We start from the raw sequence: 17,318 nt of genomic DNA on the forward strand, positions 1-17,318 counted from the left end.
AAGTTACGAAACGGCTGTCACAGGATACTAGGTGAGTTGGCATGGAGAAGGTAAGAACAAAGGGTGGTGAGTGGGGGCATGGGTTGGCATGAGTTAGCACTAAGTTGGGGCATGACTGTGGAGGAATAGGGGATATGAGCGGCCATGGGGGTGGGTACAGGGGCATGGTTGGCATAGGGACTGTGAGTGGACATAGAGGTGAGTAGAGCGGCATGGGTTGGCATAGGGGGCATGAGGGGCCAGGGGGTGGGTAGAGGGACATGGTTTGGCATGGGGGTATGAGGAGTCAGTGAGGGACATGAGGTAGCAAATGTTGGCATGGGGAGCGTGTGGGGTAGATGGGGGATGAGAGGTGAAGGACTATTTTTTTTGTTTTAATCTTTTGAGGGCAGCGGCCCTGACTTCTAATCCAGCCCAACAACCCAGAACAAAAATCAGAACTGCAGGCCGCCATTTTTCAAGGTTAGGTTCGCAGAGCCAGGAATTCTCCCGTCTCTGCGCACCCAACTTGGAAGCAAAAATCTGGGCCTTTATGTTTTCAAGACCACAATAAGAGTCGTGGAAGGGAATTGTTGAGGTTATGTTCCTACCAACACACAGCCCAGGCAGATATGAATATAGGTTGGAGATGGTTTGTATTTTTCAATGCATTATATTGTATTTTTTGAAACATGTATTATAGACATTAAACAGCATATTCAAAAGATATTATGTGAGATTCACGCCAAGAATGCAACAGATAGATTGTGCAATAATACTAATAAAATACTATACCTCAGCAAGTATGTCAGATTCACAGTCATAGTAACACTGACACACAGCAGTATAAAGAGTAGCTCTCCATCTTAGATAGCGAACTGTTGAAAGTGGAAAAGATGTTTCCATGCAGATGGCTGCCCACAGTATATATTCAAAGGCCTGATCAAACAGCAAAATAATTATGTAATATTCTCAGACTTATCAGGTACTTAACATAACCATGAGCGACAACCAGAAAATAACTGATTCCAACCAACTTACACTGTAATATCGTTTACATGATTATCTATGTTCTCTAGCTCCCATTTATACATTTTAAAACAGTGGCTCTCACTCACATATACAGACAGCATCAGCAGGCATCTAAAGAAATTTAGCAATATTAATATATTAGCTTTAAAAAATTGGATCCTTTAAAGTACATATGAAATAGAAATATTATTAAGCCTCAAAAAAAGGAAAAAAATCTTCGCAGCACTCTATACAAAATAAAGGGTATGGAGAACAAGCACATGGAAATCCACCACAACAACTGCATGCTGTCAGCTCCCACCCCTGGTATTTACTTCCATGATTCTGCTCCATTTCCATGTAACTAAGTAAATTTTCCTTTCCACTGCTTGGGCAGAAATCAAGCACCCACTCGTTATTTCATTCTATATTTCCGTCCCGTTATGATGTCTCTTAGAATTTTCTCCCCACATTGAGGATGCTATTTTTAGAGTTTGGCATGGTTTACAAATAGTTCCTGGGTCCACTCTGAATTACACCCATTCCAACTGAAATTAGGAGAGCTCTGTGATTTAAGGCAGGGTACTCTGCTCTGCCAGATCACTGTCTTTGTGGTGAAGATGAAATTATACCCACTGTACTTTTTCCTCCCTGACACTGCAGAGTTTCCACCAATCTTTTCCAATATTCTTCTCCCTATGTCTCCAAGTTGACCTATAGCATGTCTAAGATTAACCCTGCAAGTCACTCTCCATTTCACTGACAACCCCTCGCCTATTATCTCCTTGACAGCTCTTAAATCTTACCTCCCATTTTTGCTAAATCGATCATTTTTCCTTATTTTTTAGATTCATCCAGCCCAAATCTCAAAGATCGTATATTTCCCTCCAATTATGATGTTTCTTAGAACTTTCTCCTCACATTAAGGATGTTATAGTTAGATTTTTGTACAATTAGTAGTTGGCTTATGGATTTACTCTGAATTTCTGCCCTTCTTGCTATCTTCTGCTCTTTTCCTTCTCAGCTTACCCAAATCTAATTTCACATGTATCTATCCAAAAGCAAACTGCACTTTATCTTCTCCTGAAAGTCTGCTGCTAACCCAATTCCCCAGTTGATTTTACACAGACAGAGAAATACAGGCACTGGTGTGGACAGAAGGGAAACACACACACACTGAAAAAGAGAGATCAGGCTATGGTACTGACAGTGACAGATACATGAGAGAACAACAACCACATTATGACAATAAGTAAACCACAAATAGTGAGTGAAAAATTGAGGAAGAGTGACTAAGAAAGAGAAAAAAGCTTTAATGATAAATTTATAGGCCTTAACTCAGTGGTAGCACCTTCTCCTCTGAATCAGGTTATGAGACCCAAGCAAATAATCCAGGCTGACACTTTAGTACTAAAGAAGTGCTACACTATCAGAGGTGCCACCTGTTGCATGAAACATAAAACCAAGGTGGGCAATGGGGTTTGCTGGTGGTGAGGTTAGCTCAGTTGGCTAGAGGGCTAGCGTGTTGATCTGATTAACACCAACTGCAAAGGGTTCGAGGCCCATTCTAGCAGAGGTAAACACAAGACCCGACCCCTCGTCCTACTCATAGTAAAAACTCATGGAACTTTGCTCTGGTTCAGTTAATAATCACCAAGGACCTGCCTTCAGCCACAGAACTCAAGAAAGAAGTAGATAAAACTGAGACATTGTCTGTCCTCTCAGGTGGGTGTAAAACAGCCGATGACACTACTGGAAGAAGAGCTGGGGGGTTTTTTTTTCAATGTCCTGGACAACAATTACCTCTCAGTTAGCAGCACTAAAATAGGTTATCGATTGCAACAGCAACTACATTTTCAAAAGTACTTAATTGGCTGTTAAACACTTTAGGATGTTCTGATGTTATTAAAGATGCTTTTCTGATGCAATTTTGATTGTTCTACACAGAATGCTGGAGAAAGACGAGTTGATACACATACAGATAGAGAGAGAATCAAATACATTAAAAAGAGACAGAAAAAGGCTGAATCATCAATACACACATGAATAAAGAGAAAAAGTATTAAAAACAGAGAACACATAGATGTCAAATTTTGTTCAATAATGCTCTTATAAAGCACCTTGCAATATTTTGCTACATTAAAGATGCCATATAAGTGCAAGTTGTTTTGTTGTTGTAGAGAGAAAATCAAAAGATAGACACAGAGTCATGAATGTTATCTGTCATTCACTGTGAAGGTTAAACCTGTTGCAGCAGCACATCATAGATGAAGCTGGACCTACTTAGTATAAAAATAAAATTACTCTGCTGCCAGACTGACACAATCTACTACATTACCAGAGCAACCACCACAGAAAGAGCTATAGAAGATCAAATTTAATATACATGTTGCTTTACCTTAGCATAAAGTGCTAAAACCATCATATGTCTACAGATGGTGTAAATGTGAATCGTACCTAAAAACACATAGAAGCATGTTAATGCATTTCCAACCAATAATTGAAAAATTAAATTTAAAAACACATGTACTCCGTTTTCTTCTTAAAGACAACTGATGTCAATTTAGAAAAGTCAGAAACTATTGATTAATAACTATATCTTATTATTTTGTCTTCTGCAAAATAAAAATTCCACATTGAAGCGACTGTAAGGAAATATTACATCAATTGTCAGATTATCTGGCATTCACATAAATAATAGCAGTAAGTTTATTGTGCTCCCAAAACACTAAAAGGTTATGATTCTCTGAAGTTCATAGTGTTTTTAAACCATTGATTTGAAAACGATGTAGGCAGACAATTAAGACTGCCAATAATTACAGAACTGGGTTCACAATAAAGTAGCTGTGATGATCACTTCAAAGCCAGAATGGCTTTGAGGGCAGTGGTAGCAGGACTAGTCTCCAATGCCCAAAGTGGGGAAGTGGCAGTGTTGACATTCCAGCAAGCCTGTAAGAATGATAAAAGTTTAAAAATTTAAATTTAAAACAAACTTTAGAAGGAAAGCTATTTCTTACCTATGGAAATGATGAACATAGTGAAAGCTCCAGAACTTGAAAAACTGCTCCACTATGACATCTAGTGGTCAGATTCAGCAACAGCAGGCACACTTAAAACAGTTCTTAAAGTATTTGAGTGACACAAACTGTCACAGTATTGTAATGCGAAAATCCCATTGAAAATGTAGTCATGAAAAGCCACAAATTACTCATGGGCATATTGAACTTTTTAATGAATATGTGTGTGTTTTTAAAGAAACACAAGCAAGAACAAGATGGCTAATAATGTAAAGTGACCATTTTCTGGAAAATTTCTATGTGGATTATACCGACAGACCTGCCTGAGAACATGGAATGTCGCACCTGAAAAGGTGCCATGGCCTTCTTCAAGCAGAGGGACTTGAAAGAGAGATAGGAAAGATGCAAAAGACTGAACTTTAATCTGTGTCCTAGGCCCAACCATCTTCAGCTGCTTCATCAATGACCTTCCTTCCGTCATAAGGTCAGGAGAGGAGATGTTCACTAATGATTGCACGATGTTCAGCACCATTCACAACTCCTCAGATACTGAAGCAGTCCACGTCCAAATGCAGCAAGACCTGGACATATCCAGGCTTGGGCTGACAAGTGGCAAATAACATTCGCGCCACACAAGTGTCATGCAATGACCATCTCCAACAAGAGAGAATCCAACCATTGCCCCTTGATGTTCAATGGCATTACCATCACTGAATCTCCCACTATCAACATCCTGGGGGTTACCATTGACCAGAAACTGAACTGGACAAGCCATATAAATACTGTGGCTAGGAATCATGTGATGAGTAACTCACCTCCTGACACTGCAAAGCCTGTCCACCGTCGACAAGGCACAAGTCAGGAATGTAATGGAATACTCCTCGCTTGCCTGGATGAGTGCGGCTTCCACAATACTCAATAAGTTGGACACCGTCCAGGACAAAGCAGCACGCTTGATTGGCACCACATCCACAAACATTCACTCCCTCCACCACCGTCGCACAGTAGCAGCAGTGTGTACCATCTACAAGACACACTGCAGAAATTCACCAAGGCTCCTTAGACAGCACCTTCCAAACCCATGACCACTGCCACCTAGAAGGACAAGGGCAGGTGCATGGGAACACCGCCACCCGGAAGTTCCCCTCCAAGTCACTCACCATCCTGACTTGGAAATTCACTGTCGCTGGGCCAAAATCCTGGAATTTCCTTCCTAACAGCACTGTGGGTGTACCTACACCACATGGGCTGCAGCAATCCACCTTCTCAAGGGCAATTAGGGATGGGCAATAAATGCTGGCCCAGCCAGCGAGGCCCACATTCCATTAATGAGTAAAAAATAAATTGCCTGTGGTTGCAGAGACAAAAGACTGATTGCCATGTCTCAGCAGGCACCTAAAATCCATCTCCTGTTGATTCATATCTCAGAATGTGTAAAATAGTCAGAGATCAAAGAAAACAGGTTCTGGGCACAAGGCATGGTTCTTTTTCCCTTGCAGGAATACACAGCGAAAAACGGGTTAAAAACCTAGCTGCAAAGCAGTGCTAGTGTGCTGTGTGTGTGACAGCAAGAAGAAGCCCATCTAGTCACCCCTTAAGTTGCAGGCAAAGTCTCTCTCTCTCTGTTGCTGAAGGCAAGGGTCAGCGGAAGCCACAATCTAAAAGGAAATAGGACAGCTTCTTCAGCTATCCTGCCGAACAAAGTGTCTCCAAACCCACTGAGAAACTGCCAAGGTCAGCTCTACCAGAATCACTCAACTTAACGGCCCAACATTTTGCTACCTACTCCTCACGGACAAGCCAAATATTGATTCATTTATCTTTTTTAACATTTATTTGGACTGTTCATTCTCATTTCTGATCTGTGTGTATATGTGTTGCGTTTTTATTATTTTTCTTGGGTTTTTAGTAACTACTAAACTTACTCCTTCTTTAACTCAAGAAAGCCTGGTTAAATTGGCTCCTTCTAAAAAAAACCATTTGGGCTGGGTAAAAGTGTCCACGGGGGAAGGGATCCCTTTTAGATTAACCTTGTTACGACCAACCAAGGGGTTAAATAAAGAAGAGGAGCCAGCTCATTCCTCCTCACCCGGGGGCATAACACAATTGCAATCCTGTTTGGGCAGTTAACAAATTGGGGGACTTCACCCGGGGACTGGTCGTAACAAAATGTAATGGGGAAGATGTCACCACATGTAACAAAATGTAACGGGGAAGATGTCACCACATGTAACAGAGGTGTCAACACAATTAACATTGAAATGAGCACAAGGAACACTTACTGATGACAGCACATGTCTGTTTTAAAATATATATTGGTTACTGAGGATCTAGTCTAAAAAGGACCATCTCAGCTTTTCTAGTCTCTCCAGATAACGGAAGTCCCTCATCCCTGGTACCATTCTAGTAAATCTCACCTGCAGCTTCTCTGCGGCCTTGACATCCTTCCTAAAGTACAGATCAATAATCTACATCAAAAAGAGCAATAATCCCAAGCCACTCTCTGGGAATCACTATTCCATCAGAAAAACTGGTCTCCACTATTCTCTGCTTTCTATCTCTCAGCCAATTTTGGATCTGTGCCTCTCTTCAATCTCATGGGCTTCAATTTTGCTAACAAATCAAATATGTGGCACTTCTTAAAATGATTTTTGAAAGTCCATGTTCACAACATTAACTGCACTGACTTCATCAACCCTCTCCACTATTTTATCGCAGAACTCAATCAAGTTTGTCAGACATGATTCACCTTTGACAATTCCATGTTAGCTGTAATTTATTAACTCAAACTCTATTAAGTAACAATCAATTTTAGCCCAGTTTATGGGCTCCAGAACATTTCCTGCCACCACATTAAGCTGACTGGCCTACAGTTGCTGGATTCAACTCTCTGTCCTTTAATGAACATTTGTGACCTTCCAATCCTCATTTTCATATTCAAAGAGAATTGGAAGTTTGCAGCCAAAGTCTCTGCTGCTTCCACCCTTACTCCCCTCAGCAACCAAAGATTCACCCTTTCAAACTGGGTGACTTTTTCTACTTTGAGCACTCTCAATCTTTAAAGCGCCTTCACTTTAACAACTGCTATTCTGTCCAGGTTATGTGCCCATTCCTCCTTTACAGGACATGACAGAATCCTCTTCTTTAGCACAGACAGACACAAAGTATTCGTTCAGTATCTCTGCCACACCCTGTCTCCAGAAGAAGATTCCTATTTTTGTCCTTAATCAACCCCACCTTTCCTTTGGCTGTTGTTTTACTCTTTGTATGTTTATAAAATACTTTACAGTTCCTTTTTATGCAACCCACTAACCTTTTATCATACACACTCTTTGCCCTTCTTATTCCTTTTTTCAGTTCTCCTCTCCACATTCTGTATTCTGTTTGAATCAGAATCATCAGCCTGCCCAGGACAATCATGTGCTTACTATCAGCCAGTAAGACTGCTCAAAAGAGACACAACAATTTTATTCTTATCATATTTAGGGTCAATCATTGGAATCTGTGTTGTCAAAAGGGAACCACAGCTCTAAACTGCATCATGGAAATTTCAGACAGCGTGCCTGTATTTCCAAATATGTGTAGCTGATGAGCGAGACTCCCTGCCAACCCCACAAACTCAGAAAACCAACCTAATAGATAATTCAGCTAAATACAACATGAAAAAAGGAAAAAATATACTTGACTTATAACTGTGGTATTTGCAACACAGAAGAATAATTTCTAACTTCTGAACAATCAAACATGAACATGCAATAAATGTATTTTATGGGATAAATCTAATATAAGTTTTGAAAATCAAGAATACATTACCATTAAGAATAAGCCAGCAAAGCTGTTCTTTTGGCAGGGCCACTTGCATAATAAGTCGAAGGAACTTAAGAATGCTTGTGCACTTCCTCTGGGACTCCAATTTCAGCAGTTTTGGATCAGCTTCTTTCACCATATAGTAACTGCAAATGCTGTTCATTTGCAATGCATGAATCTACAGAGTGGCAAATAGAATAATGAGGCATAATTAATTTCTGAGAAGGGTAAATAATAATGGGATAATTCGCATAAATGAATACTGTTGATTCAACTTTCATTCTCCTTCGGTTCCTGAATATATTGAAAAACACTCATTTTGTAATGCTGCATTATGTTATTCGTAATGAGCTGATCTACTTTGTTTATTTCTGGATATCCAGTGATATTTCAACTTATTTAATATTGTTAGTTTAAGGACCTTCAGAAGAGGCAGGGGGAGAAATTGGATAAGGCCTGAACACAGGAACAAAGATTGCGATGCACAATAAACCCAAGCTCATTCATTGCAATGAAGGCAGCATACAAACTTTGCACTGCCTGCTCATTTACATGTTTGCAGCATGCAGTCTGCATTAAACATGGGAACACAGGAACATGCGAAGGCCATTTAGCCCCTCGAGTCTATTTTACCCCCTTGTCTGCCCTCTCCAGTGGATGTAAATGATCCCATGGTACAATTTGAGATGGGCAGGCGAGTTTTCTCTGGGGCAGGATTTTCCCGTTGGCAAGCAGACCCCCCCCCCACCCCCCCACCCTCGCCGACACGTAAAATGATGCACGATGACTTCAGGTGGAACTCCCGTCACCGCGCCCCATCCACGGGGGGATGAGGTTTCATATAGGTTTTAAAAAATGTAATTAAAGTTTTTTTTAAATTATGGACATGTCCCAACTCATGTGACAGTGTCACATGAGGGGACATGTCAGGGAATTTCTTTTTCCATTTTTAATATTTTTGACAGTAGAGCCGATCTCCCTGGGGCAGCACTTAACCTCAGGGAGATGAGTGTGCTCTTTCATGCGCATGCACGAAAGAGTGCACTCTTGGGTTTAGGGATTTCCCCCGCCCATACAGGGAGCACATAGCGCTTCCGATGGGAACATCATGCTGGGCGGGCCTTAATTGGCCTTCCCATGTAAAATGGCGACGTGCCATTTAGCCTCGAGTCAAAATGGGGGAAAAATCCTGCCCCTGGTGTCCTAGCCAATGCTTCAATCAACATCTCAGAAAAGATTATCTGATCATTATCATGTTGTTTTATTGCAATTTGGCTGCAGCATTTCCTTCATTACAACATTGGCTTCACTTCAGAAGTACTTCATTGGTTGTAAAGTGCTTTGAGACATCCGGTGGTCATGAAAGGTGCTGTGTAAACGTAAATCTTTCTTTTATCTGCCAATCTGGGTAAATGGCTTTCTATGCCAACATTTTTTTTCTTTCGTGGGATGTGGGTATCTCTGGCTAGGCCAGTATTTATTGCTCTTCCCTAACTGCCCATGAGAAGGTGGTGGTGGTGAGCTGTCTTCTTGAACTACTGCAGTCCATGTTTTATAGCTACACTCACAATGCTGTTAGGGCCAGAGTTCCAGGATTTTGATCCAGTGACAGTGAAGGAACGGCGATATATCTCCAAGTCAGGATGGTGTATGGTTTGGAGGGGAACTTCCAGGTGGTGGTGCTCCCATATGTGTCTGCTGCCCTTGTCCTTCCAGATGGTAGTGGTCGTGGGTTTAGAAGGTGTTGTCTTACGAGGCTTGGTGAATTCCTGCAGTGCATCTTGTAGGTGGTACACACTGCTGCCACTGTGCCCTGGTGGTGGAGGGAGTGAATGTTTGTGCATGGGGTGCCAATCAAGCGGGCAGCTTTGTCCTCAATAGTGTCAAGCTTCTTGCGTGTTTTTGAAGCTGCATTCATCCAGGCAAGTGAAGGGTATTCCAATACGCTCCTGACTTGTGCCTTGTAGATGGTGGACAGGCTTTGGAGAGTCAGGTGGTGAGTTACTCGCTGCAGGATTCCTAGCCTCTGACCTGCTCTTGTAGCCACAGTATTTATATGGCTAGTGCAGTTCAGTTTCTGGTCAATGATAACCCCTAGGATGTTGAGAGCGGGGACACCCTTGGTAATGCCTTGAATGTCAAGGGGCAATGGTTAGATTCTCTCTTGCTGGAGATGGTCATTGCCTGGCACTTTTGTGGAGTGAATGTTACTTGCCACCTGTGCCACATGCCAGCCCAAGCTCAGATATTGCCCAGATCTTGCTGCATTTGGACATGGACGGCTCCAGTATCTGAGGAGTCACAAATGGTGTTGAACATTGTGCAATCATCAGCGAACATCCCCACTTCCAACCATATGATGGGAGGAAGGTCACAGATGAAGCAGCTGAAGATGGTTGTAGTAGTTTAAATAGTTTAAGAATATGGGAAATAGTTGAGGTCACAACACAGATCTTTGCAGGACACCACTGTCACATTTTGTCAAGTAGAGTACCTGCCTATTATCCCTACCCTCTGTCTCCAGTCATTCAGCCAATTTCCTAACCAGTCAATAATTTGCCTTCAACTCCACGAGTCTCAACTTTAGCTAATAGTCTTTTATAAGGAACTTTGTTAATTGGCTTCTTGAAATCCATGCATAGTTATTCCCCTTTCTAATATTTTAGTCACCTCATAAAAAAAATCAAATTCATCAGGCATGACCTACCCTTTAAAATCCATGCTGGCTCTCTTCCATCAACTGAAAATTTTCAAAATTTCACCCGATCCTTAATTATAGATTCTAGTAATTTCCAAACAACAGACAGTAGGCTAACCCGATCTATAATTCACTGGTTTCCCTCTCACATTTCTTAAAGAATGGAGTGACATGCACAGTTTTCCAACCTAAAGTAGCATTTCCAAATCAAGAAAACTTCACAAAATTATAGTTAGGGCATCTGCAATGTTCTCAGCTACTTCCTTTAAAACCTTGGCTTGAGGGAAAAGAATTGCTCCCTGATGATCCTAGAAGGCAATGGTCTACTACTAAGAGTCTTCCTCCCGAATCTCTTCCTCACTCTGTGGGCAGCTTTTCTTCCCCTGTGTTGCCTCTGCTCAATCTCTCCGACATCCTGCAAACCAAGGGGAGTGGTAACTACAGTATCCACAAATGGAAGCAAGTGGCAAGAAGTAGTTGTTGTTGTCAACAACAGGAGTGCTGAGGACCTGGATGTAGTGTCAAAAAAGGTTAAATCACATTGTTAGGTCAGGAAAGGCAAGATGTATACCATTTTTAGTTGTCAGCCATCAGTCTCTGACCTCCAGCATTCTCCTGCACAGCACTCCTCTAACCAAAACAAAAACAAAAATACCTGGAAAAACTCAGCAGTTCTGACAGCATCTGCGGAGAGGAATACAGTTAACGTTTCGAGTCCGAATGACTCATTAGAACTAAGGAAAAATAGAAAAGAGGTGAAATATAAGCTGGTTTAAGGGGGGTGAGACAGGTGGAGCTGGATAGAGGGCCAAGTGATAAGTGGAGATTGCCAAAAGATGTCATAGATAAAACGACAAAGAGGTGTTGACGGTGGTGATATTAGCTAAGAAATGTGCTAATCGGTGACATTAAGGGTAGGAAGCAGGACAAGCAAGGTACAGATAGCCCTAGTGGGGGTGGAGTGGGGAGAACGGATTGAAATAGGCTAAAAGGTAGAGATAAAACAATGGATGGAAATACATTTAAAAGAAATGGAAATAGGTGGGAAAAGAAAAATATATATAAATTATTGGATAAAGGGGGATCGGAAAGGGGGTGGGGATGGAGGAGAGAGTTCATGATCTAAAATTGTTGAACTCAATATTCAGTCCAGAAAGCTGTAAAGTGCCTAGTCAGAAAATGAGGTGCTGTTCCTCCAGTTTGCGTTGAGCTTCACTGGAACATTGCAGCAGGCCAAGGACAGACATGTGGGTATGAGAGCAGTGTGGTGTGTTGAAATGGCAAGCGACAGAGAGGTCTGGGTCATGCTTGCGGACAGACAGAAGGTGTTCCGCAAAGCGGTCACCCAGTCTGCACTTGGTCTCTCCAGTGTGGAGGAAACCGCATTGGGAGCAGCAAATGCAGTAGACTAAATTGAGGGAAGTGCAAGTGAAATGCTGTTTCACTTGAAAGGAGTGTTTTGGCCCCTGGCTTGATGGCATGGTAGAGGGGGGGTTATGCCAGGCCATGAGGTTACAGATTGTGTTTGAGTACAATTCTGCTGCTGCTGATGGCCCTCATGGATGCCCAGTCTTCAGTTGCTAGCTCCGTTCGAAATCTATCCCATTTAGCATGGTGGACGGAGGGTACCCTCAATGTGAAGGCAGGACTTTGTCTCCACAAGGCCTATGTGGTGGTCACTCCTACTGATACTGTCATGGACAGATGCATCCGCGGCAGGCAAGTTGGTGAGGATGAGGTCAAGTGTGTTTCTCCCTCTTGTTGGTTCCTGACCACCTACTGCAGGGCCAGTCCAGCAGCTATGTCTTTTAGGACTCGGCGAGCTCAGTCAGTAGTGGTGCTAACAAGTCATTCTTATTGATGGACATTAAAGTCCCCCCCACCCAGAGCATATTCTGCGCCCTTGCCACACTCAGTACTTCCTCCAAGTGGTGTTCAACATGGAGGAGTACTGATTCATCAGCTGAGGGAGGGCAGTATGTGGTAATTAGTTTGAGGTTTCCTCGCCCATGTTTGACCTGATGCCATGAGACTTCATGGGGTCCAGAGTCAATGCTGAGGATCCCTAACTCCCTCCCAACCACTATGCCGCCACCCCTGCTGGGCCTGTCCTGCCGGTGGACAGATGGTAGTGTCTGGGACATTATCTGTAAGATATAATTCCATGAGGATGACTATGTCAGGCCATTGCTTGACTAATCTATGAGACAGCTCTCTCAATTTTGGCACTCGCCTCCAGATGTTAGTAAGGGGGTCTTTATAGTGCTGGCAGGGCTGAGTTAGCTGCCGTTTCCGGTGCCTCGGTTGATGCCAGGAGGTCCGTCCAGTTTCATTCCTTTTTTGAGACTTATTAGCAGTTTGAAACAACTGAAACAATGGCTTGTTAGGCCATTTCAAAGGGCATTTAAGAGTCAACCACATTGCTGTGCATCTGGAATCACATGTAGGCCAGACCAGGTAAGGACTGCAGATTTCCTTCCCTAAAGGGCATGAATGAACCAGATGGGTTTTTACAACAATCGACAATGGTTTCCTGTTCATTATTAGACATTTTAATTCCAGATTTTTATTGAATTCAAATTCCACCAATTGCCGTGGCGTGATTCAAACCCAGGACCCCAGAGCATTACCTTGGGTATCTGGGTTACAAGCGACAATACCACTACGCCATCACCTCCCCGGATCAAATCCAGCAGTCCTGCCACATCCAGTTGTGAATGGTAGTGGACAATTAAACAAATCACCGAAGGAGGAGGTTCCACAAATATCCCATCCTCAATGGTGGAGTAAAAGATAAGGCCGAAGCATTTGATCCAATCTTCAGCCAGAAGTGCCGAGTGGATGATACATCTTTGCTTCTTCCAGAAGTTCCCAGCATCAAGGATTCCAGTCTTCAGCCAATTCGATTCACTCCACGTGATATCAAGAAATGGCTGAAGGCACAGCATACTGCAAAGACTTTGGGCCCTGACAACATTCCAGTTTGGGTTCTGCCAGGGCCACTCAGCTCCTGACCTCATTACAGCCTTGGTTCAAACATGGACAAAAGAGCTGAACTCCCGAGGTGAGGTGATAGTGACTGCCCTTGACATCAAGGCAGCATATGACCCGGTGTGGCATCAAGGAGCCCAAGCAAAGCTGGAGTCAATGGGAATTGGGGCGGTGGGAGGGGGAAACTCTCCACTGGTTGGAGTCATACCTAACACAAAGGAAGGTGGTTGTGGTTGTTGGGGGGTCAATCATTTCAGCTTCAGGACATCATTGCAGGAGTTCCTCAGGGTAGTGTCCTAGGCCCAACCATCTTCAGCTGTTTGGTCAGTGACTTTCCTTCCATCATAAGGTCAGAAGTGGGGATGTTTACTGATGAATGAACAATGTTCAGCACCATTCGCGACTCCTCAGGTACTAAAGCAGTCCAAGTCCAAATGCAGCAAGACCTGGACCAGGCTTGGGCTGACAAGTGGCAAGTGACACTCATGCCACACAAGTGCCGGGCAATGACCATCTCCAACAAGAGAGAATCTAACGATCACTATCTGACATTCAACGGCATTACCAATACTGAATCCCCCACTATCAAGATCCTGAGGGTTACCATTGATCAGAAACTGAACTGCACTAGCCATATAAATACTGTGGCTACAAGAGCAGGTCAGAAGCTAGGAATTGTGTGACGAGTAACTCACCTCCTGACTCCCCAAAGCCTGTCCACCATCTACAGGACACAAGTCAGGAGTGTGATGGAATACTCCCCACTTGCTTGGATGAGTGCAGCTCCCACAACACGCAAGAATCTTGACACTGTCCAGGACAGAGCAGCCCGCTTGATTGGCATCACATCCACAAACATTCATTCTCCCTGCCACCGACGCACAGTAGCAGCAGTGTGTACCATCTACAAGATGCACTGCAGGAATTCACCAAGGCTCCTTTGACAGCACCTTCCAAACCAATGTCCACTACCATCTAGAAGGACAAGGACAGCAGATACATTGGAACATCACCACCTGGAAGTTCCCCTCCAAGTCACTGTCGCTGGGTCAAAATCCTGGGACTCCCTTCCTAACAGCACTGTGGCTGTACCAACACCACATGGACTTCAGCAGTTCCGGAAGGCAGCTCAGCACCACCTTCTCAAGGGTTACTTGAGCAAAGCTTCAATGGAAGAAAGCAAGTTGCACATTACCAGGTCTTGGGCTACAGGAAGATATAGACGGGATGGTCAAATGGGCAGATAAGTGGCGGATGGAATTTAACCCTGAAAAGTATGAGGTGATACACTTTGGAAGGAGTAATTTGACAAGGAAGTATTCAATGAATGACATGGCACTAGGAAGTTCTAAGGAACAAAGGGACCTTGGTGTGTATGTCCCTGGATCTCTGAAGGCAGAGGGGCATGTTAGTAGGGTGGTAAAAAAGGCATACGGGACACTTGCCTTTATCAATCGAGGCATAGATTACAAAAGTAGGGAGGTCATGTTGGAGTTGTATAGAACCTTGGTGAGGCCACAGCTGGAGTACTGTGTGCAGTTCTGGTCGCCACATTACAGGAAGGATGTGATTGCACTGGAGGGGGTGCAGAGGAGATTCACCAGGATGTTGCCTGGGATGAAACATTTAAGTTATGATGAGAGGTTGGATAGACTTGGGTTGTTTTTGTTGGAGCAGAGAAGACTGAGAGGCGACCTGATTGAGGTATACAAGATTATGGGGGGCATGGACAGGGTGGATTGGGAGCAGCTGCTCCCCTTAGTTGAGGGGTCAGTCGCAATGGGGCATAAGTTTAAGGTGAGGGGCAGGAGGTTTAGGGGGGATGTGAGGAAAAACGTTTTTACCCAGAGGGTGGTGACGGTCTGGAATGCACTGCCTGGGAGGGTGGTGGAGGCGGGTTGCCTCGCATCCTTTAAAAAGTACCTGATGAGCACTTGGCACGTCATAACATGGACCAATGGCTATGGGCCAAGTGATGGTAAATGGGATTAGGTAGGTAGGTAGGTCAGGTGTTTCTCATGTGTCGGTGCAGACTCGATGGACCGAAGGGCCTCTTCTGCACTGTGATTCTGTGTGTTTCTGTGAACTAAGGATCAGCAATAAATGCTGGCCCAGCCAGTGAAGCCCACATCTCGTGAATGATTAAATAAAAAGACACACACTCTGAACCTCTCACCCTACCGCATTCCACCCTTTCCCGCTCACTGTTCTCTCTAATCATCAAGTACCCAGAGTTCTCCCCCTAGGACTCCACCATCAACTCCACAGACCATACCCTCTAAAACACTCTACTCCCCCTTCCAGCCTTCAAAGCCCTATCCCCCCCCCTCCAGCCTTCCGCCCCATTTCCATGCTTCATCCCCACCTCCAGCTTTCCAGCCTTCACCCCATCTCCAGCCTTCCAGCCTTCATCCCCATTTACAGCCTTTCACTACCCCACCCCACTCCCCTCCCCATGCACAGCAGCTTTGGCTCTTGGCACCAGAGAGGAGTGTGCAAGAGTGGGGAAGACAGCATCGAGTGCCTGGTAAATCAAGGATGTCTTCCTCGCCAGGTGCACTTATATGCAGCCATGAAACAGAATGTTCTAACTTCCCCTGTTTCGAGGGAGGACAAGATTCCAGTGTATTGCCGTTTTAACGAGCATTCATGAGATACAAATGGATTTCTCAACAAAGATTAGCGGGAAACTCGATTAGCCTTTAAGCTGCCATGAAAGTCGGGAAAACAAGATTCCAAAGCTAACTTCCCAACGTCGGGAAACTGATTTTTGGCTTCCTGCCAATTCCTGCTCCCCTGCCCACCACATTTCCCACTGCTGGCGGGAGCAAAGAATTCCAGCCATTGAGCTGGAGTGCATGTGGAAGAGATTTTGACACTGGAGTAGTAATCCAGAGGCCCAGGCTAATGCTCTGGGGACATGGGTTCAAACCCTACCATGGCAGTCTGGAACTGAAAGCTAGTGTCAGTAACGGTGACCATAACAACTATCATCGATTGTCGTAAAAACCCGTCTGGTTAACGAATGTCCTTTAGGAAAGGAAATCTGCTGTCCTTAATCAATCTGGCCTACATAAGACTCCAGACCCACAGTGATGTGGCTGACTTTTAACTGCCCTCTGAAATGGCGTAGAAAGCCATTCAGTTCATGGGCAATTAGGAATGGACAAGAAGTGTTGGCCTTGCCAGCAATGTAAGCATCCCATGAAAGAATAAGTAAAAATAATCATGAGAGAGGGAGAGGAGTTTCTGAACAATTTTACCCAAAATATAGTCAAACCCCAAGGGAAAACACAGTCTCAAGAAAGGGAGAGTGTGACTGATAGCGAGTAGCCAACATCCTGTACAACTGTCGCAAAACATCTCTACTTTTACATCCCTGAACCTGTATATTAACTTTTCCTGATTTGTGTGCCAAGATACCTGTACCTCAGAGCTCTGCAATCTCCCTCCATTTAAACAATATGCTGCTTTTCCCTGCCAAAGTGGGCAAGTTCAATATACTCCATCTGCCAATTTTTTGCCCACTCACTTGACCTATCTATCTCCCTTTGCAGATTCCTTATGTCCTCTTCACAACTTACTTTCCTACCTATCTTTGTGTCATCAACAAATTTAGCAACAATACATTCGGTCCCTTGTCCAAGTCATTGATACAAATTGTAAATAGTTGAGGACCCAGCACTGATCCCTGTGGCACTCCAATCGTCACATATTGCCAACCCAAAAAAAGACGCAGCTATCTCTCTACTCTCTGCTTCCTGTTAGCTAACCAATCCTCTATCCATGATAATCTGTTACCCCCTACACCATGA

General features: G+C 43.8%; 1 protein-coding gene across 1 annotated transcript in view; it reads right to left on the reverse strand.

The window, feature by feature from the left end:
- The window catches only part of LOC121286091 (cilia- and flagella-associated protein 54-like), a 254,632-nt gene that overhangs the window by 220,324 nt on the left and 16,990 nt on the right, over positions 1-17,318 (reverse strand). The window contains exons 4-6 of the mRNA XM_041203086.1: positions 7,821-7,992; positions 3,389-3,447; positions 775-918 (exon numbers count right to left, since the gene is read on the reverse strand). Coding sequence (XP_041059020.1) covers positions 775-918; positions 3,389-3,447; positions 7,821-7,992 — 375 coding nt within the window. The remainder of the gene's footprint in view (positions 1-774; positions 919-3,388; positions 3,448-7,820; positions 7,993-17,318) is intronic.

Source organism: Carcharodon carcharias, chromosome 13, assembly GCF_017639515.1.
Source record: "Carcharodon carcharias isolate sCarCar2 chromosome 13, sCarCar2.pri, whole genome shotgun sequence".
Classification (NCBI taxonomy): domain Eukaryota; kingdom Metazoa; phylum Chordata; class Chondrichthyes; order Lamniformes; family Lamnidae; genus Carcharodon; species Carcharodon carcharias.